Source organism: Gymnoscopelus microlampas, assembly GCF_963454915.1.
Source record: "Gymnoscopelus microlampas genome assembly, chromosome: 11".
In the NCBI taxonomy this organism is placed as follows: Eukaryota; Metazoa; Chordata; class Actinopteri; order Myctophiformes; family Myctophidae; genus Gymnoscopelus; species Gymnoscopelus microlampas.
In genome coordinates, this window is record NC_139948.1 from 17,548,179 (window position 1) to 17,571,352 (window position 23,174).

At 39.0% G+C, this 23,174-nt stretch overlaps 3 protein-coding genes across 3 annotated transcripts; 2 read left to right on the plus strand and 1 right to left on the minus strand.

The window, feature by feature from the left end:
* The first annotated feature begins 647 nt into the window (after positions 1-647).
* On the plus strand, positions 648-6,598 carry mfsd13al (major facilitator superfamily domain containing 13a-like). The gene is made up of 8 exons (XM_084072414.1): positions 648-732; positions 1,760-2,059; positions 2,262-2,576; positions 3,254-3,670; positions 3,801-3,955; positions 4,163-4,246; positions 4,840-4,983; positions 5,548-6,598. Exons 2-8 carry the CDS (start codon positions 1,850-1,852, stop codon positions 5,687-5,689), a joined length of 1,467 nt encoding a protein of 488 aa, XP_083928540.1. The 5' UTR covers positions 648-732; positions 1,760-1,849; the 3' UTR covers positions 5,690-6,598.
* Positions 6,599-6,797: 199 nt separating this feature from the next.
* On the minus strand, positions 6,798-10,925 carry LOC311054634 (uncharacterized protein; the record flags this gene model as incomplete). Its single annotated transcript, XM_084070640.1, has 7 exons — positions 6,798-6,988; positions 7,155-7,265; positions 7,519-7,566; positions 7,730-7,827; positions 8,487-8,834; positions 10,699-10,755; positions 10,919-10,925. 7 exons carry the CDS (start codon positions 10,923-10,925, stop codon positions 6,935-6,937), a joined length of 723 nt encoding a protein of 240 aa, XP_083926766.1. The 3' UTR covers positions 6,798-6,934.
* Positions 10,763-17,385, plus strand: LOC311056061 (ER lumen protein-retaining receptor 2-like). Its single transcript, XM_084072415.1, has 5 exons — positions 10,763-11,044; positions 12,874-12,974; positions 13,555-13,713; positions 15,017-15,269; positions 15,803-17,385. Exons 1-5 carry the CDS (start codon positions 10,954-10,956, stop codon positions 15,835-15,837), a joined length of 639 nt encoding a protein of 212 aa, XP_083928541.1. The 5' UTR covers positions 10,763-10,953; the 3' UTR covers positions 15,838-17,385.
* Positions 17,386-23,174: the final 5,789 nt, after the last annotated feature.

The following is a 23,174-nucleotide window of genomic DNA, read 5'->3' on the forward strand; positions in this document are numbered from 1 at the left end:
ATAATAATAATGACAATAATAATAATAATAATAATAATAGTAATAATATATAAATGACAGAAAATAAATAATGAAATAGTTAAAAAATAATTAGAGTGGCTAAAGACAAAAATAACTTCCATAGTTCCCAATTTTTTTAGCTCAAGACCCAAAAAAGAAATTAGACGTTTGCTTGGGACCCATACCAGTGAAAATAGATAGATCTGTTATTTTCACTCCTTCTTAAACTTTAAAAAAAATGATGGAAATTATTCAATTTTTTAATTTTATTTATTTAAACTTAAAAAAAAAAAAAAACTTTTCAAAAATGTTATATATTTGTTTTAATGTAGGAAACAAAAAAAAGGGGATATTTACTCGCGACCCCCCAAAAATTGGTCCACGACCCAAACATGGGTCGCGATCCATTGTTTGGGAAACTAGAGAGCTCGTTCAAGTTCATGATAAAAAGCCTGGTTTTATTAAATTTTAACCCGGTGCCATCCGGTCTGGGACCCGCCTACTCCACAGCTGTATCCGTTCATTTCCACACACATATACATGCACGAACACAGACCTTTTCCGTATCCGCTGATTAGCGGATATGTAACCTGGCAAAGTGAATTGATCCGATTGATCAATGTTTATGTCCTGTAGTCCCGCCTATTTCCGCATATACAGAGCAATGGAGTTTGACTCATTGACTGGACTGGGACGCGGCGCTGCATTTAATTGATGTTAGACCGGATTATTGTAAGTTATTTCCCATAATAACTCTATGATTATTACATATTTAAAGCCTGATTTGTGACAGCAGTCATCAAGGTCTTGAGGTTATGATATTCATCATTTACCTTCCACTTAATGTGTGAAATGAACCGATGCTGAAGATGCAACAGCTGAAAGTACGCGACTATACTGTATTAATTGACATATTTGTACTTACATTTTGGTGCTGGTATTCAGTGGTCTAAGTAACTAAGTACATTTACTTAAGTACTGTACTTAAGTACAATTTTGAGGCGTGTTTTACTTTACTGGAGTATTTCCAATTTCAGTACTTTTACTTCTACTCCACTACATCTTAGGGGCAAATATTATACTTTTACTCCACTATAATTATTTTAAAGCTTTAGTTACTTGGTACTTTGTAGATTTTGATTATTATTACAAAACATACAGTACATTTCAGCTATTTGAAAATAGCTGGTCTACAAGCTCACAATGCGTTGCGATGCTCAGGCATTGTGAGCTTGTAGATCTGCTATTTTCAATAGATTTATATACCTTTGAAAACTTGTGAACTGGGACATTCTTTATAATGAGTACTTTCTACTTTTGGTACATTTTGTACATTTTGATAGCAATACTTTTCTACTTTTACTCAAGTGAATTTAGAATTCCAGACTTTTACTTGTAACAGAGTATTTCTACATTGCAGTATTAAGTAAAATAGCTGGTCTACAAGCTCACAATGCGTTGCGATGCTCAGGCATTGTGACCTTGTAGATCTGCTATTTTCAATAGATTTATAGACCTTTGAAAACTTGTGAACTGGGACATTCTTTATAATGAGTACTTTCTGCTTTTGGTACATTTTGTACATTTTGATAGCAATACTTTTGTACTTTTACTCAAGTGAATTTAGAATTCCAGACTTTTACTTGTAACAGAGTATTTCTACATTGCAGTATTAAGTAAAAAATTGAAGTACTTCTTCCACCACTGCTGGTATTTCACTGTCATCTGTCTGTTTCAACTAATTTAAGCTTTGTTACAGATGTATTAAAAAAGCAGCTGTGTGGAATCGGCCCATCGCAGTAGCCTACATAACTTTGGTGTAACCTAGTATTCGCTTAATTGGACCACCATGACCGTGGAGAAACCAGCCTCAGGTGCACGCACCTACGGAGGAGGAGTTCAGCGTCACCTGGTGAACTTTGGAATCCACCCTGCAGCAGTGTCCTACTCCATGACCACTCTTGGAGCTGGCATGATGAACAGTATCTTCAGCTTCTATTATGTCAAACTCTTCCTCAACAAATACAAGATATCAGAGGGAGCATTTCACCAGTCACAAGTGAGTGCACACACCGGAAGTGCTGTGTTCATTTAAGACTGAGTGCACAAATGGATAAATGAACACACATGTGTGCATAGGGAAATACTAGGTGTGCATAGGAAAGTTAACTCAATGCACATCATTCACAAAATGTCTTGAAATACAAATATGTACACACCTGGCTGGATGCTTCATTTTGGTATCATTTCCCCTCTCACAGATCGTGTACATGGTGTGGAATGCGGTGAATGACCCCCTGTTCGGTTACCTGCAAGACAACTCCCGTGTTCCCTGCTGCTCGCAGCGACGCCTCTCCATCCTATACGGAGCTCCCCTCTACTCCCTGGCCTTTCTGCTGGCCTGGTTCCCATGGCGGACGTACTCCCCCGGCGACTGGATGAGCGGCCTCCACTTGACGGTGGCGCTCTGCGCGTTCGATGGCATGTTGACGTTTGTGCTGTTGGCACAGTGCGCCCTGTTCGCTGAAATCTCCGGCCACCATCAGAGTCGCCTACGACTCATCAAGTACAACCAAGTAAGCAAGGGAGCAAGGATTCATTGTTGAATTTATCACTTAGAGCTGCATTCCACAACTTTTGTGTATGAATAAAACTTTATTTTAACCAGTCTGTATGCTAGACTATAACTAACACAACTGTAGTGGTTGGAGGTGGTCTACCTGCTCTTCTGTTTATAAAACTTTATTTTATAAATCTGGATCCTGTGGCCCCTGTAAACCACCACTGGTTGACAAGAGGTATTGCATGAAGCTCAAAGCTAAATATCTCCCCTGCCCAAACAGGCTTTCTGTCTTAGCTTAGCAGTCGAAATTTCGGAGGCCTGGGTTAGAATCCTGGGTAGGACATAACTCTTGTGGATTGCAGCTTTAACCACTTAAACCCTACTTCGTTGATCAGAGTCCCCCAGGGGTCTATACAAGGCCCCCTCCTTGTTTACCTCTGCGCCAAATCTCTTTGCCCAAAAGAGGCAATCTGCAAGCTCACAAGATGTTGCGTTGCAACATGTTGTAAGCTTGTAGATCTGCTATTTTTGCTGAATGTTTGAATATCATGACACGCCCCGAATAGGAATGCTAGGGTTCAAGTGGTTGAATAGTGGTAAAGATATCATTAACTCTGCTTGATTTTTCTACGTACATTTTAGAGTCTAGTGTCCTTGAGTTTAGCCCATGCATTCTCCTTTCATTCTCAGGTGGCATCCCTCATTGGTTCCTCCAGTGTGCTGTTCTGCGGGCTCCTCTCCAACAACATGGATGATTTCCCAGCCTTCCAATGGTTTACTGTGCTGGTAGCCATCCTGGCCTGTGGCTGCATGCTCTATACAGGCTTCCACAGTGAAAGTCGCTTTGATAACAAAGGATCCACTGGGTCTGTTGACGAGGCCGCTGGCGAATCAGCGCTCTCCTTCTCCGCCGTCATGTCTATGTCGAAGCAGATCTTGACCAACAGGGACTTCCAGCTCTTTGTGGTCATGAACTTTTTCCAGGTCTTCATGGTGGCTTTCTGTAATAACTTCACCATGATATATGCTGAGCATCTAATTCCCCCCGATGCACTGCCGTCATTGGCTAAGAGTTTAATGTATGGAGCTGGATTCATTTGCCCACAGGTATTGTGCAGTTTTTTGATGATATTAAATGTTGTTCAAGTGCTATTTGAAATGTACAGATTTGTCATTGGGGATGCATTTGTAAATCTCTGTGACTCACTTTATAATGTAACCCTTTTCTCAACCCTAGATATTAGTCCTCTGTCTCCAAAATCTACTCCATAGTCTTGGCTACTACAAGATGATTCTTTTAACCTTCTACGTGGAGGCAGGAATGGCTGTGGTTATGCTGGCTCTGGGTCCTCACTACTATTACATACTAGCATTCTTCCTCATTGCTAACATGTAAGAGACTACACCATTTCTACAGAATGTCATATATTTTGCAGTGTTTTACATATTACAGTTACAATTTATAAACATTACTATATTATATATATATATATATATATATATATATATATATATTTAATCTTTCTTTAATGCCATGAGTTTCATATCACATGTTGAAACAAATCAATATATCTGCTCTCTCTTGTATTCTCTATACAGGGTCATTACTCAGGCGACCTTCAGTCTATTCTGTCTGCCTCTGGCTGACATAATTGACTCAGACCTGCAGAGGTACAAGCGCAGGTAAAAACGAAAAAAGGAGAAGAAAAAAAGACAGATAATGTCCTGGTATGTCAGTACACTGTGTAGTCCAGTCATCCAACACAAATAGAGCATACCGTTTGGTTTGACCACTTGGCCAATGGCAAAGACATTATAACTCCAGGTGCACCTACAGTAAAGCTTGATTTATACTTTGTTGCATGCCTGAGTCACGTGCCGAAAATGGCTGATCTACAAGCTCGTAGCTTGTGAGCTTGTAGATCTGCTATTTGCAGTGTGTGACACCAGTGTGCAATAATATATAAATTAAGCATAGAATACAAAATGTCAATAGGCTGCTCTGAATTTGTTTAGATGTCAACATGAAATCCAAAGCTGAGGGAGATCCTTGGTGGATCAAACGTCTGAATAAAGTTCTAGTTACTTGTTCCTTCATGGTTTCTTTCCAGTGTACCTTGCTAAATTGTATGCAAGTGTGCAGTATCAAATGTTAACATCAAATCCATTAAAATGCAGTAATGATGATATTTGGCAATCATTGGTAATTTAACTGAACTGTTATTTAAATAGTGATTCAATATTTTAATATGATTATTTTGGTTTTGTCTCTGTAGTTCTCCCCTATCCTCTATGGTGTTTGGAACAAATGCACTTTTCACTAAACCTGCCCAATCTCTGGCACCTATGCTGGTGGTTAGTATTCTCAACCAGTTTGGCTATGAAGAGCTGAAAGAGGCAGGGAGCACTTCAAATCAAAGGTACAGACTACATCTCAATGGCAATCCTCTTTCATTTCAGTCTGAACTAACTGGTCTAACTGCACTTTGCTGTTTGGGAGACATACTGTACAATTTGGAATATTGGGCTCAGACATCCAGGATTAGTTTGTCATGCTCTAATGACAACACATTTCCTCATTCTTTGCCTCACCTCAGTGTATTGTTAGCCTATTTACAGTATATAGATCCTCATTCTGTGAAGTCGACTTTGTGCAGCTGTTTAGCTGTTTGTGCCCCCTAGTGTTGGAAACGTTTGAGCACTGAGGAAATAATTCTTGAAAATAAGCAACATCGCATGATACGGTTTGTTTTAAGTTATATTATTGGGTGTGTTTAATTTGTTCCTATACATTTTGAATGAGAAAAGAATAAAACAGATATTGGATGAATGTAATTTTAACTACCGGTAGGCTATAGGAAAAACAAAAAAGGTTATAAAATATAAATACACTTTCACCACTGCAGTTCTAAATTATATTCAACATACAAATATTTGGTCCACATGAATAAGTACACATTTATATTGTTCATTCTTCTTCTCAGTGCATTGGAAGACCTGCATGGGGCCATGTTCTACTTAGTGTGTCTGGTGCCCATGTGTGTTGCTGTTCTACAAGCCCTGGCCTGGAAGCCATTCTCCATACGCAACAGTCATACAGTTGACACAAAGTATATGGACGGCTAACTTTGACAACCTGTCAGTCCAACAAAACTGTTTTGAATATCCTGATTCTGTTGGCTTTGGTGTTGGGAGTCAGTTTAGTGTTGAACACGAAGATAAGATGGACAGCACGTTGTGTGTTGTTTTGAGGACTTTTCAGGATTGAGAAAAACAGATAACAGTCAAGTGAACTTTTGCCAGGGTTTACAAAATGGGATCAAAAAGTTTTCTTTACTGAGTAATAGCTCATCAACCTGTCATGCCTCTTAACAATCAGTGCACTAACTGTGATGATCTGATTGTAAAAGTGTGACTCACCAAGATGTCTTAACAAGCAGACAGATTGTGAAAGTCTGATTGCCTCACATTACTTCAAAGTGTGGTAGTTTGCTTAATGGTAGTCTGACGTAGCCAGACCATTAGAGATCTCAGACTACTGACACGTCTGGGGAAATATAAGTTCAATATATGGGATAGAACAGAACGAACGGCTGCTAACAAACCTACGCACACTGATTTGAAAACTAAATCGTATCACTGTCCCAGTATGAAGAACAACCATAAAGTCTTTGCATTGGTTCTGCAATGCAGTTATTGTTTAACCCATACATTTAATTTAAATGTCACCAGATGCATCAGTAGGCAGAGATGAACTGGTCATCTAGCTAGCATAATGGGGGCTACACCCTGCACTCGTACTGTATATAGTGGGAATTTTCCTTCATTTATTTTATTTGGGACTGTACTTTAGGGTGCATACAGAATACTGTAAGCACTTCCATTGTGCCTTTCTCCTGTCATGGCAATTGATGTGCCATTTTGTGATGATTACTTCTAAGTACAATAAAGGGATCAGGTGTAACAGGACAATTACTATACATGTTTTATACTGTTTTATTACACAAACCATGTAAGTTTATATTACACACATATCTACATATACAGTGTGTATATATTTATACGGTATAAACTGAATATATATATGTGTATATATATGTATATGTATACACACACACAGTATATAGAAATAACTGAGTCAACTGTCTTTGACACAGGAAGAGTTAACAGTAAAGGCCTTTGCAGACAGGGTTAGTTAATTAGTCAATCAGTTTTTACCGCATGCGAAAAGACGCACGAACTGAGTCAACTGTCTTTGACACAGGAAGAGTTAACATATCAGTTTATTTGGATCCTGTTTAACTTATCTCTTCACACATCGGCCAAGAATTAGGGAAGGTAGCAATGTCATCCTAAATTCTTGCTTGGCAGTTACAGGTTTTGATAGATGTCATCAGTTGGAGAGTTTGACTGTGGATCTTCTGCCTGTAATAAGATTAGTTATCAAATAATAAAATGGTAAACTGTTTACATTGCAAGTTCACTGAGAAACGAAACAGACATTGCTACAGAGAAGTTTCCTATGTGTGTCCTATGTCTTACAGAGGGAAACCACAGCATTCTGTAATAACATTTGTGCTTGTCATTTCACCTTGCTTTGAGAGGGGCCTCTCTGGTCCTTTTGATGGCGTGTACGCCGTAAGTTCCCTCTGCTAAACTCTTGCACCACAGCACGGAACTGCATTCTTGTTGCTGAATCATGCTGTATTAATAGGACATAATCAATTAGTTATTTAACACTCCACCTTGAAGTTGTTTTTTAAGAAATAATGATACTGAAATTACTGTAACAAATTCTGTGATTTGTGGTATTGTACATGCCACAAATTGTATATAAAAATATTAGTTTCTACTTATTAATGATTTTTATTAGAGACTTGATCTTCCTCTTTTTTCTTCTTCAGCGGGTTTTCCACAGTTTGATAAAAGGAAACAAGTGTAAAACCATCACACACCTGGTGAACTGTTCTTCCTGACCCTCTGCTACATATGACATGGCCATTCTGAAATATGGAGAACAGGTTCAACCACAAGTGTATACATGCAGTAGATTGACTGTTTTCCATCATTCCACCATTTGGAAGGTCTTGTTTGAATATTTATTACGGTGGCAGATCTTTGAAAAGCCATATAACATCCAAGAAACATAAATTGTTCAAGTATTACCTTCTTATAAAAAATAAGTATGATTACTGCCAGGCTGTAGACGGTCAAGAGGGCAAACGGTAGCCATATTGATATGGATATCACCATTGACATATCTTCTGAAAGCATAAAGGACAATATTTTTTTAAATGAAAACAGTTCCACCAAATAATCTTATTGGCCGCTCCTATGCCAATGCTTAGTTACTAATATTTTATTTGACTGTGGTGATTCCTTTATTCATCTTGATTCTATTTGAGAGCAGCACCCCCACCCCAAAAAAAGCATGAGAAAATAATATGTTAATACTAATATACAAATTTTACAAGACTGACATCATAAAATTATCATAACACTTACTCATGCTAGTCAGAAAAGTCCTTTGTGTCCATCTTTGAGTGTTTTTTTGTGAAGAACATGTTTTTGTGTACTTGAATGAATTAGAAATGAGTGCATGCATGTGTGTGTATGTGTGTGCGTGCAAGTACATATGTCAGGTGTGGTCTGTCAAAGTTACATTTTTGTAGTTATATTGTTACTGTGTTAATTATGTTTAATATGCTTGAAATCTGCACACACATTATGGCTAATAATGTATGTGTGTAGATTTTAAGCAAAGGTATCATAAGTGAGTGTGAATGTTTAAATATTCAAATTAAATGCAATGTTTGTATTTTCTTTCTTATTTTCTTTTGCTATTTGCTATTTCTCCTTTGTGTTCAGTTTTTTTCTTTTACATTCTTTGTGTAAATAAATGAAGGACAATAAATACTCTTACCCCTCACTGTAAGAGTAGTTGCCGATCCTATCATCTGTGCTCCTGGTTCATGTTTTCCATGGAGCACTGCAACACAGTAGTATATCCCACTTTCATTGACATCAAGCGACTTGATGTTTAGTGATGCTCCGTCCAGTCTGTACTTGGGAGTACTGGTAGTACTGGTAGTCAAGTTGAGTTGATGATGGGATTGTTGTTTGAAAACAAACCACTGGAACTGAAAGCCAGCACTCTGACAGGCCGAACTCAACTGGCAAGGAAGAGAAACAGATTGTCCACTGTTCCGCCACCTCTTCTCTGGCTGTTCCAGTGACTGGCACCTCTCTGTGTTCAGCACCCTGCCTGGAACTAATGAACAGAGATACTGTTAAGTGTGAGAAGTATACATTAATGTATATCATTCACATACAGTGTTGATTTAACTAAGAGAGTATAAATGTAACCAAATGGTCCATTTGGTTACATTTGTTCACTCTGAGTAAATGTACAAATGGATACATGAACACTAAGGATTTTACTGTGTACAACAATATATTCTAGTATGCGCTACATCAAAATATAATATAGTGTAGAACAGTTTCTCTCAAACACAAAGCAACAAGCAACATGCTTGTTGTTCAATTGTCTAACCAGAATGTTACTATGTACCAGCTTTACATTATAACTCATTAGGTACTTTAATTAGAAAAGTAATAATACATAGTATGCAATGCTAGATGGATTATGAGTGTGAGCTCACAGTATAAGATACCTATCTTACCTACTGCTGGGAGGCAGCTGAGTGAGAGAGATAGCCAAACAGACCAGCTCATTGCTGCAGTATGATCAGAATGTGAATGAATTCATGACTCCTTGCGTAGAGCTTTCTAAATAGTCAATAATTAGGAAGTCAGCATCCTGAAGTTCCCTAACAGTCACTTCCCTTTTATTACCTCTGTGACATGTGACTGATTGCATAGCAACTTCTGTTACATGAAAATGTACAGTGTTGTCTCTGTCTTTGTAATTCCTGATGCTATGACGTACAGTAGGATTTGGCAATTAACGGAAAATATATCAAATCTCAAATGTCTCAGCAACACTGTTGAAGACAGTAGCAGGTACATGCTTCCATCCCCTGGGCAACATCTTCAACCTCTATGGTCAGAGACCATAGTGTTATACATGTATACAGTACAGCTGTGGTCTCAACCTTTTTAATTTCAAGATCTGCCAGTTTGATATTCATTAGGCGCCACCCCAATCTACACTGTAAAATCCACAGTGTTAATTTAACTCAAAATGGACCCATAGAGGTCCATTTGTTTCCATGTGTACACTCTTAGAGTTACGGACGCGTAAGGGTCCATTTTGACCCCTGGTGGTCTCCAAACCCCATGCTAAGAACCGGTGCAGTACAGTATGGGATGGCTCAGGTTATTATCAGGTTATTAGAGGACAGAGTAGAGCAATTTGCAATGGGCCTGGTCTTCAAGATACGCAAGGAAACAGGGATACCCAATGTACCTGTCAGACTACTTCAATAATGTGAAAGATACAAACAGGCACAACACCAGAGGGAGCTCCACTGATCTCACTCAACCCAGATTCGGCACAAACATGGGGTCAAATTTGTTCTACTGCTATGCCACAAAAATGTGGAATGCCCTTCCGGCAAACATCAACAAGTGTAACTCCTTACCCTCCTTCAAAACTGCCATAAAGGAGCACCTGTCTGCAATTTGTAAATAGTCGTAAAAACATCAGAAATGCCCCCCCCCCCCTCCCCCCCCGCAATGTTTACTGTACGTTCATTGCTACTAGTGATAATTAAATGTCTTGTTTATTATTGTATATTATTGTATGTCTTTAAATGTCTTGAATACACAGGACAGGACCACATTGGAAACTTTTGTTTGTTTTATCCTTTTAACAATCATTGTAAATCGTACCTCTGTTGCAAACTGTTAATAAAGTATTCAATCAATCAATCAAAAGTATAACTGTATAATAACTGCTGAGAAACTCTGGATATACTGTATGTATATCGTTTATTTGGATCCCCAGGCCATTGGTTGCTGAGGTACCCACCCTCTATTCTGGGTCCATATAAAGTATATATAGTCTGTCTCCTCATATATTTATTATTATATTATAATTATAATATCACAGCGTTACAACTTACTTATAATAAACGTAAATGTTGTCCCCGCCCATCAACGCTGTCACTCACCGCCTCTATCCAATCGAATGCCTTCTTTTTGTTTCCCCACGCCCCCTTCCACGTCGACTTGCAACTCGCCATATTTTCAATGTAATGTCTGATGTCTCCCACTGGCTCTGAGAAAGTTGCTGCAAAAACAGGTCAAGACATTAACTTCTAGAAGTCGCGGTCGTTCCCCGAAGTGAGGAAGACTCATCCCCACCGAAACATCGGCACGTTTTCCATCCACAAGCCATTTTGTTTGATTCTTTCAGCTTCGCAACGATGAACGTGTTCAGGCTGACTGGAGATCTGTCTCATCTGGCTGCGATCATCATCCTGTTGCTCAAAATATGGAAGAGCAGGTCGTGTGCAGGTAAAGACCGTTACTGGCTCTATAGCTCTTTATTAGATCTGTTGAAAAAGATCTCTTATTAGATCGATACGATCTCTATTAGGTCTTTTAAAAAAACCGTGCAGCTAGTTAGCATCTTAGCTAGTTTGACTGGCTGAGATTTAGCATTCATTCATTCACTCATGCAAGCCGGTGGCTTATGTGATCGCTGTGAGAGTACATCATAGCAGGGACAGTTGTGACACTGTGTTAATAACCGGATGACGATGACGTATTAAAGCACTAATATGTAATACTTTAACTGTCTGACATCATCACTCCTCATATCGACACTCGATTCATATCGGCTGTTCGACTTGTTAGGTCTTGGCTCTGACGTGGCGTTCTAGAAAGTGCTACGGAAGTAGCTAAACTAGCTAATTTCATACACTGTAGTTTCATATACAGTAGTGCTCTGTTAACACATCTGTATAATATCTCTTTCAAAGGTTTTTGTTTAGTAGAGTTGAAATAAAAATGGCTTCACACACTCACACATTCGTGATGTCAACAGTGGTGTAAAGTAACTAAGTACATTTACTCAAGTACTGTACTTAAATAACAGTTTTAGGTACTTTTAGTTTATTGGAGTATTTCCACTTGTTGACTTCTACTCCACTACATCTCAGATGCAAATATTGTACTTTTACTCCACTACAATTATTTTTAAACTTTAGCCACTAGTTACTTTGTAGATTTTGGTTATTATTACAAAACACTAACCACTTAATTCAACCCTATATACATTTCAGCCATTTGAAAATAGTTGATCTACAACCTCACAATGCGTGGCGATGATAATGCTATTTTCAAAAGATTTTAATACATTTTATACATTTGAAAACGTGTGAAATGGTACATTCTGCATAAGGAGTACTTTATACTTTTGGTACTTTAATTACATTTTGATGCCAATACTTTTGCACAAGTTAATGTTGAATTCAGGACTTTTACTTAGTTGTAACAGAGTATTTCTATATTGCAGTATTGATACTTTTACTTACATACATTTACATTGTATGAACTAAAACACACCAATGGTGGTCAACATCTCATGATCTCGGGCTCTTATCTTGTCCTTCATGTTCGCCCGATTCTGAACATGCAGTTGTCGTGCAAAGTCCGAATGTCCAATTATATGAAACTGCCGCATGTGCCAGATAAAGGCATTTGCTGGCTTGTCAGAGCATGTAAATAGACTTCTGCAAGAGCACACTGGCATCTGCTCTTTCCATCAAAGCTAATGTATCAAGCGCCTAGTAGTAATAACACAGCTATGCCAGCTCCATATATTGTGCTGCTCATATATTTGTGATGGACCATCAAAGTAATGAGGGTAGCTTAAAAAGGTTTGACTCTGCGAAGATATGGTGGTTAACGGATAGTTTAATCCCCTGGCAGACTGCCATACTCATTGTTAAAACAATTGGAGTACAAAATAGTACCAACACAAGCTGTGGAATGTACCATACTCAGCACAAACCTGGGAAAATATAGAGATTGCCGAGCATCTCTGGAATATTCATTTTATTTTAACATAATGTTTATTGAAGGATTGTCACAGCTTACAGGATAAGGAACAGTGATAAAGAAACGCTTTAAGTTTTCTGAATGAAAACAATCAAACGCACAAGACAAACACAAACCCTTTCACCCCTCTCCCAAAAAATACATTGACAGTAAATGAAAAGGTACAAAGAAGAAGAGGGCGTCTCGGGAATATTCATTTGCACCTTCCTACAAATGTGCTGGTTTCTAATTTTAGTAGCTAATATCACCTTCTCATTTGCAATTATATGTCTGTGTTCCAGGCATCTCTGGAAAAAGCCAGATCCTGTTTGCTTTGGTCTTCACCACTCGCTACCTGGATCTCCTCACCTCCTTCATCTCTCTGTACAACACAAGCATGAAGGTAAAGGATGTGCTGCATCTCAACTCTTGACCATTGAAAATGTCTGCAAACTTGTCCCCATGGTTCAGACTGTGGTCATTGAACACATTGTGATGTGAATGTCCTGGAGTTATAGCTGTGGTTCTCAAACATTTTAATGTCAAAGGATCCCCATATTGATTTGTATTTGTCCACAGACCCCATCTGAAAGGATTTTGTGCTATATACCCATAAGAGAAGACTTAATAATAATACATATTAGTATTATCATTATTACATTTTTGGTAAACTTCCGATTGACTTCTGTCTTATGGTACCTAAACAGTTACTGAGAACTGACTAACCGCTCCCTGTATCTAGATGAGATTCCCTGTCATTTCAAGGACATTTGTCCTTTGGGGGCAGGGTTACTGCAGATAATATATCTCAATCACATACTGCTCTCTCCCTGAATCCAGAAAGACACTTACTGCTGAGACTTCTGTCTCCCATCCCATATTACATGATTGTTGATTTTTTATCAGTCATACCATTTCCATATGTAAGCATAACACTGTAGAATGAATAACATGAAGGCCTTCCATCCTCTACTCCTCATCAGGTGATCTACATTGGCTGTGCTTATGCCACAGTCTACCTGATCTACATGAAATTCAAGGCAACATATGATGGCAACCACGACAGCTTCAGAATTGAGTTCCTGGTTGTTCCCGTAGCGGGCCTCTCCGTTCTCATCAACCATGACTTTTCTCTGCTCGAGGTTGGTCTTCTGTTTGATCAAGGACAAAAAGTCACAGAGTTTAACCCATTAAGACCTGAGGCAAATGCCTTCTAAATCAGTAGTTCTCACGCTTTCAAGATTTTTCAAAAATGTAAAAAAAAAAGAAACAGATGTACAAGCTCGCAGCGCGGCACAAAGTGACGCGTTGTGAGCTTGTATATCTGCTATTTTTGAATACCCAACGCAAAAATCTAAAATGATACAGATGCTTTCCCGGTTTTAATGGGTCAATATTTCAGTGAACTTACCAGTATGAAAAGGCAGGGACTTATATCAAAACATAAAGCTGTGCTTGTTTTGAATAGTGAAGGTTCAATGTGTGCTGCTCACTGCAACTGCAACTTATACTTGATTGCGCACCTGTGTCACTCGCTGAAAATAGAAGGTCTACTAGTAGCTCACAATACGTCATGCTGTGTGATGTGCTGTTGTGCGCGTGTAGTTTACAATTTACAATTAGGCATTTAGCAGTGCTCTTAATCCAGAGTGATTTACAGTAAGCAAGTTAAACACAAGGTAATGCATCAAATGCATATAAATAGTAATCTAGGATCATAAGTAAACCAAGAACCTATCATCAGTCTAAACAGTATAATATAAAAAAAAAATATGATCTGTACATTGAAACTATACAAACTATAGGATGCCAGGTCAACAAATGAACCTGGCATCTGTCTACATAACATGCTATCTAAATTGCATTTTAAGCTTTGCATAAGCCTTCGTCAAGGCTAGGGCAACTGCTACACCAAATATACTGGAATGATGTGGCGCCTGAAGAGGTGAGTCTTCAGATTACGGTGGAAGATTGGGGTTCATTTACAGCACTTTCAGCGGGCGACGATGGCACGCAATAAGTTATAAATCAGGCCTAACTGGGCCTGTCAGGATTATTACATAATCACCTAATCACAATTATTTGAGAAAATCGTAATAATTCTTTGCATAATCATCATAATCGTTTACATGTTGTAAATGTTCCGTTTTCAAACATTTTCCAAAAATAGCGTGACGTGCTTCCACTATTTTTTAAACATTTTTTGAAAGTATAAAATTATTAAATGTGTCAGTTATTAAGTTATTTGTCATCTTCCCTGTGTAATTTGTGATTATGAAGCCCAGACAGAAATTTAAATTGTATTCATATGTTCCAATGTTCAATACCCAAATAAAAACACAATTAAATTGTTAATCGCAATTATTTGCGTGACAATTAATCGTCAAACTTACAGTAAATGTGTAATCGTGACAGCCCTAGGCCTAACTAACTCTCTCCCATTAGATCCTATGGACATTCTCCATCTACCTGGAGTCCGTGGCGATCCTGCCCCAACTTTTCATGATCAGCAAGACTGGTGAGGCGGAGACCATCACGACCCACTACCTGTTCTGCCTCGGCCTCTATCGAGCCCTTTATCTCTTCAACTGGATCTGGCGTTTCTATTTCGAGGGCTTCTTTGACATGATTGCCATCGTTGCCGGTGTGGTCCAGACCATCCTCTACTGCGACTTCTTCTACCTTTACGTTACCAAAGGTGGGTTCCCTCCCTGCTTCTTGCATCCATCATTGCATTCGTCCTGCAATAGGCCTACGGTATTCACATTCTTCATAGTGGTGTGGGGGTAGTGAGTTCCAATGTAGTACCACCTGTTTACACCTAAGAAACACATGAGTGGGCATACACTCATGTCCAGGTATTGGGTTAGGTAGCAATTTCTAGAGAAATAACAATACTAGCGTACACTATAACAATATTCAGGCATCTTTGAAATTGAAATGTATTTAATGATCATTGGTTTCAATCAATATATATCGTTTCTGTTTTATTACAGCACAAACATTACACTGCATTCATTCCCATATACTGTACATACATATATACACACACACACACACACACTCCCACAGGTATAGTGATGAGCACAGGTTGTAACAGTGTTACTTGGTCAAAAATATCTGATATTCGAGTTAACAGTGCGTTGCATCGTGACACGGTCGTGCGATTGGGGTATAAATTCAGCTTTAATCACATTAACTTTGTTTCAAACCTTTGCATCTCTGGATCAGTCCTGAAAGGCAAAAAGCTGAGCCTGCCAGCATAAGAACTACAGGAGGACACGGCGACTCCCAGATGACTCAGGACGCGTGGATGTGACATCATGGAATCCCGCCGAACCAGCGTAAGATGCCTGAGACAGTGCCAATGGAGGGGAGAGGGAGAGGGGGGTAAAAACACTAGTCTTCTTGATGAGTATTGATGGAACTGGTAAACGCCAACAAGCTCCAGAACTGAACAAAGATCATCCCAGGTCAACACTCAACCTTTGGATTTCCGTGTTCAACGTCTCGCCTTAAAACTTGTTTTCATTGCTGTTCAAATAGGAGAAAAGCTTTTTTCTACATGTGAGGTGTATACGCTTTTTTTTCTCTTCCTTTTTTGTATGACAAAACACACATTGTCACAAATTATGTTTGACTTCAAGAAAAGTACCTTGTTGAACTCAGTTATGAAATGCACAAATGTACAGTCTTATTAAAAGAGTGGGATAAATATTGTATGAGTGCCTGATAACGCTTTATGTCCATTTTCTTCAGACAGTATTTTACTTTATTTAAAAGAAAATTGCGTGGTAGGGATATACCTTTTTTTTGGGGTAGTGGCTCCTGAACATTTAAGTATCCTACCCATAATGCATTGTGTGAACAGCCAGAACTCAGTGGTATACCATAAAAATAGATTGGGCATTACGTTATGGATGGTTAAGTTTAGGTATGGGTTTGGTGGGGTTAAGGTCGGAGTAAGGATATGGGTTGGGGTTTTGCCAATGAGATTTCTTGACCTCCTGTATTCAAAGCTTGTAAAAAATTAGGTACTGGTTCAGGAGCCACAACCATGATTATTATTTTTTGTCTAAACAGAATTGTTTGCATATTCAGTTTTGTTACCATTAATATTATTTGGATATATAATTTGTACCCTCTCTTTGAACCTATCCATAATGGCCTACAGCTGTTCACTGATACTTTTCCTTTTTTGCCTCATTATACTGTATAGATGTAAACAAAAACACCACATTTGTATACAGGAGCAATATATCAACACTTATAGGCTGCAACTCATTTTGTACCTAGTTTAGAACCACAGCCTTTCTCTCTGCTATTGCTCCACAACAGTGAAGTGAATAACCTATGGACTATAGTAAGAACATGTTCTAGTATCATGATCCCAATCAGCAATGTAAGTTTAAACACTGCTATTAACTAGAGCACAGTAACAGTGAATAATCAATATGATTAGTTTGTAAAACTAAAGTCTGTAGATGCTGGGATGGTACGACTCCCAACAAAATGGACTGGTTGTAACATGTAATTTGACCATATTAAGTAACAAATGTTACTTAAATGTTCATTTTGTCTGACATTGTGCAGTTGCATGTCTCAAGACAGCATTCGGCGATAGTGTTCATGGTTTTTATTGGGTAGACTTAAGTTAAATGTAAAGATCATCAATCTCATTTTTAAAATGGATTTCAACACTGCTTCCAGAGAAATTATTTTAACTAGTCATTCCTTAAGAATTATTTCATCACTTTGACATGTCTGATTTTGTGCATGATATCACCTCCATTAAAAGATTTTTTTTGAAAGTCCTCTGACTGGTTTATAATGCAGGAATACTAGACGCATTGATTGCAGTTTTGTATAATATTATATTAGGAAGTTGACAATTGAAAATGTTTACGCGCTCAAACATTTGTTAAGATATGTACGATGGGTATAACGGATTCCACTCCGTACAATGAATTCAAATTTCTAGTGTCTTACAATGCTCAAGTAGAACTACTTCATCAAATGAACGCCTTTAGAATAAAATGTCAAAAGTGTAAATGCAAGTAAAAGTAGCATTTGGAGGCCTATCATCCGGTATAAAATATTCAGTTCCAATTGAGCACAATTGTCTTTGAAGGTGAACTTGGAGTGCTTTAGTATATTCTGCCAAGAATCCCCACCCCCTCCAACTGCTGGAAATAAGCCATCTGTTCACAAGTTGTACTTTAATATCTTTGGCGTCAAAAAGGATGACCTTCCTATAGCTCAGATTCTCATAAATGTTCTTTTATCAAATAAAGCCATGAGCCAAAGTGATAAGTAAACAAGTGTTGTGCATTTCAAAATGACAGGGCAGATAAATCAAGCTATCATTTTTTAAACATAGAAATGGCAGTATCATGATATGCCTTGGTTGATATGCTGTGTATACTGTTATTCCCAGTGCAATACAACAGTGGTTCTCAACCAGCTGCTGGGAGGTCAAAAGTGAGCCATGAGATCACAGCCAAAGATCACCAGTTACCCACCTGAGCCCTATTGGAGACTTTCTTGTGCTATGATTAAGTGCGCTCTGCAAGCTCATAATGCGTCACATTGCTGTGAGCCTGTAGATTGACAATTTTTGCTATTATTGAAAATCTTTGAACATTTTGCCTACCCAAAGTAGGGATGCCAGTTTCAAAGCGGTTAATTAAAATAAAAAAATTAAAACATCCATTTACAATACCTTAATATAATGAGAAGCTAGCAGATGGCCTAGTCTGGTAAGAGAAAGTGTGTGTGTGTGTGTGTGTGTGTGTGTGTGTGTGTGTGTGTGTGTGTGTGTGCGTGCGTGCGTGTGCGTGTTTGCCAGAGGCTGACCCTGCACTTTGACCTCCCGACAGAGTGTTGAGGGCAGAACAATCAACGTTCTCCCAGGAAATAAGAAAATAATTAAAACAAAGCAACTGTATCTTGTTCACAGACCTTGACGTTTCACCCTGTGTGTGTTACACACACACGCACGCACGCACGCACGCACGCACGCACGCACACACACACACACACACACACACACACACACACACACACAATGTTTCCCATCATGCAGTAGAATGGGACAGGGGCTAAATATTATATGTATTGCTTGACGTATTCCCTCATGTGTAACAGAAATTGAACACAATGGAAGTGTTGATAACAGGCACTGAAGACAGAACAGCGGATGATGGAGAACAAGGTCTGGCCAGAGCACACATGGCAGGGTGACAGCTTGTACTACCAACAAGAAGAACACTTAAGATAACCAGAGAGATTGGTAGCTCTGAAATGGTATGCATGACATGTTCTTATTTATGATAAGTAATTATGATAAGTTATTTCTAATAGAACTAGTGTCAGGCCGTAGCTCTGACACCAGATATTGTCAGACAGAGACACAGGGCCCTAGTTTGAAGGGTGTAGCTTGAAATGTTTGTTTTTCTGTTGTTTATTTTATTCTTACATTTTTTAAGTTTATTTAGTTTTTGTTTTCCTTCAGTTGGTTATTCTTTTGACACAGGATTTTGCCGGGTTTGGACTGCTGAAAAACAAAACATCTTTCTGTACTGTACCGCTACAGGACTAAGAAGTGAGTTGAAACGTATAGGCTCTGTGCATAACTGTAAGTCCCGGGAAACACACATAAAGATATCAATGTCATTTGCGTTTCTCGTTCAAATCTGCAACCAAGCCAATCAAATGAAGCCATGGGACACTGAACCAGATCAGGAAACAGGTATGCCGCCTTCTGGATATCAGAGCCAATTGCTGACTCCTCTCAGTTCCCCCAATGAGGCTTACAAATGAACCCTCTGCCCCCCACTAACAAACCTCTGGGATTAGGACTACCACTACACAATTCAACAGGTGCATTTCATATCTATTTATCAACCCATGTTGCCCATATCAAACTTTAAAGGCCATTATATGGCATGTTATGTTAATAATGTTAATACTGTCAATATTCAGTGTTGTGCATGAACCTCACAGGGACAAATATCTAGTTTGTGCAAACATAGGGGCAATACAAATAATTCGGCATCTGAAAATAGCCAGCTGTTCCCTTGAGAACCAGCAGAGGGAGTTCCCACATTGGAGCATTTCCTCTTTTCTGCTGTACACTACTAGTCCATACTGTTATTCAGTGCCAGTGGCAGGCAAGGATCTGTTCATGAAGATGGAGATTGGCAGTATATTACACTGAATGTTAAACATTTAAGAATAAGATCTTAAACATTTAGCTTTAACTGTTTCCACGCAACAATATTATTCAATATGAGGCACATAACTTATTCTTCTTTGCCTTGGGGAGAATCAAACAGATTCACTCTCTCACCAAATCTTGCCATTACTAAATACAAAACATTGTGATTAATGGCAAGGTTTGGTGAGAGAGTGAGAGTCTGTTAAAGTGTTAAACACGAGTGACAAAGTGTACCCTTGACTCTGCTCTTATGTAATCATATTATGAATAAGCACATTCGTACCCATTTCAGAGCTATACCAATCTCCCTTTTATGTCTACTTAACTAGAGTTCTTGTTGGTAGAAGAGCTGTCACCCTGCTGCATGTACTCTGTGGCCAGAGCTTGTTCTCCATCATGGGCTGTTCTGCCTTCAGTGCCTGTTATTATCAACACTTCAATAGGTGTTGAATCTCTGCAACACATGATGGACAACAGTAATACACACAGACATACACATAGGCCTACTACATTGCAGCAACAACCGCCTGTCACATGCAGAAGCTTATTATATAACGTCTCCTGTCTCATTTTCCTGTGCTACTTCAAAGAGGAGGTGAACAGAGGGGAGAGGGGGGTAACAAGATGGGAGGGATGGTGAGATGAAGAGAGTGTAAGCGGCACAACAAAAGAACATCTAATTTCTTTGTGTCCAGCCCTTATCTGTAATGTTTCCGGTGTGGGGAAGGTGTTAATATGGCGACACAAGGTGTCATAAACAAGAATCTAGGCATCCGTGAGATAGATATCACATTGAATGTGTCCGCTGACAGGGAATCACAGGAGAATTCCTGCTCTTCTTTTCTGTTAATCTCCCTTCCACTCCACGTGATCCGTTTTTTTCCTTCAGACACAAATGGGAATTGGCCGACAGCTCATCAATCATAGAACTGCTCCAATCTGCTGGACCGCCGTGCACTGTCTCAAGTACATTAGTGATACATGGACACAATAAGAATATCAGGCCAGACCAGAGTGAGACAACAAAGGATTGCCATAAGCTATAGTGTACTGTAACTGTATGGCTATGCTTTTAGTTTTTGGAAGAGTAGGATGGAGCCATTAACTATACATCGGAACCCACAAATGAGCATCACCTTGACAGTCAACTATTGTTGTCAACTGATGCAACTGAATAGGAACAATATCACAACCATGGACTTGGGAAATTCCATGTTTATATGCATGTGGGTATAACTCCACGCATTCGACATTCATATGGACAGCATGCAGTCTATTCCAGCCTAAGAACCTACCTGGTTCATCATTCAGACAGGTTACCTTGGGGTGCTTGAGGCCGCAGGAGCAACAGCCTGGGAGAGGGAGAGGTTGAAAATATCTGCAAATTGGATGCCATAAGGGCCTGCAGCCTCACAGATGTTCACCTTGTGTCCATCACTTCTGCTTGGAGGAGAGAGACTAAAGGGGGGAAAAGAGAGAATGCATGTCATCATGGTCAGTAGAGGGGGCTGTAGTGCAGATTTACCTCAAGTGGGTATGTGTAGTGCAAGCCTGCTGGAAAGAAATTGGGCCTCTCCCTTACTTCCTTCACAGGTCTTACCAATTACACTAATTCATTTACTTAATTGACTAATTATGCCACCAAAATATGGAATGCCCTGACAGCATCCATTAAAAATGGTTTCTTTCAAAACTAGCCTGAAAAACTATCTATCAGGAGACCACAAGGGGAGGTAAATGCAATTTCCCATAGAAAGGAGATGTCATTCACTGCTGACCCTTTTCCTTTTTCCCTTTTCTCCTTTGTACATAAATGTGTTATGTATTTGTTGATGACATGTATTATTGTGTTATTTTGTTATGCTATGTTGATGAATTGAATACATAGGACCACATGTTAGCCACAGTTATCACCTCTTGCTCAGTGTTTATCAAAATGTACATGGCTACTTTTCTTCCGCAAAAAAAGGGAAATTTGGATGTGCCATAATATTTCATCATTTTATTGTTCTGTTAAACATCTTTATGAACTTTCTTACAATTACAATTTAAGCAGATAGCATGTCATAATCCTTTGATACCAACGCTCTGATTCTGTGCAGACAGCAATTATCCCCTGTGACAGATTATGTAAACCTCCCCTGAAAAACATAAAATAACACTGATTGACAAACCACAATTCCGTGCATAGACTACTAGAAAGATCCCAACGCCATGCACCCCCCGCCTCTTGCCATGCTGATACACAGACAGCATCAACATGTGTGCAGATTGCACATGCTGCTCAACAGGCCACACAGGTCAAACCTACATTATGCACAATGTTTACTGATGCAGGTGTTGCCTCCAAGATGTTGGTATTGTCTCGGAGGACACAATTACCTGCTCCAAGATGTTTTTTATGCAGCTGTGCTGTGAACAGTTTTGCAGTTGGATTGTTCTTCACTTAGCTTATGAAGTGCTGGCATTGGTCATTGTGCTTTTCCGCCATGTTACAATAAAGCCAATAAACTTTTTCTGTTCCCAGAATGCAAATCAATACCTTTCACATTCTTGAGTTTCAGAAGTATCTTTTCCGCTTTTAGCAGGATAAGGATTCATTCTGCACATACTTTGTTTGATCCTTATAGGTATATCCCTTCTCCAGGGGAATCCAAGTTGAAAAGATCAAAAGCTGCATCAATGTTTCTCTGAACGTCCACCATGTCTCAGTGTTGGGCAGTAACTTAGCTCTAAAGAGCTAAGCTATAATAGCGTATTACCGGAGCATGATTATGTTCCAGAACTCCTGACAGCTCATTTCAATAAACACACACAGGCTTGTTGCCTATGCATTTCTGTTTCCGCCTTATTAACAAACAATGTCCCTAACCTAGCCCCTTTCCCTAACCCTAATAGGACCCTGGGAACATATACCCTGCCATGTCTTCACATCCTCTGAACTGTGGTATGGAGCTGTGTGCTGCAGAGCATCAGCTACACCGCTGCTGAAAACTTGAGCTGCAAGTTTAACCTTCATCAATTCACATAAATTAAAATAACTTTATTTCTTCCCGAGGGGAAATTCACGAGGCAGAGGCAAGCATACTAAAAAGAACATACACAGGACATAATAGACAATACATGATGGACCTACAGTGGCCACGTGACAGAGACAGTATTGTCCACAGCACATGACAAACAAACAGCAGTGACCATGGGGTTACCATGGTTAAGACTCTTCTGTCTTTCCCATTGTATGTGCACCATGTATCTTGTTTCCAAGATCCATCTCTTGACGTTTGAAAATGTTCTTGTTGGAGGTTGAAATGTACCTCCGTCCATCAGTGCAGTATTTTGGTCTCCTCTTTTTCTCACATTTAAAGTTCTTATAACAAATCTCCA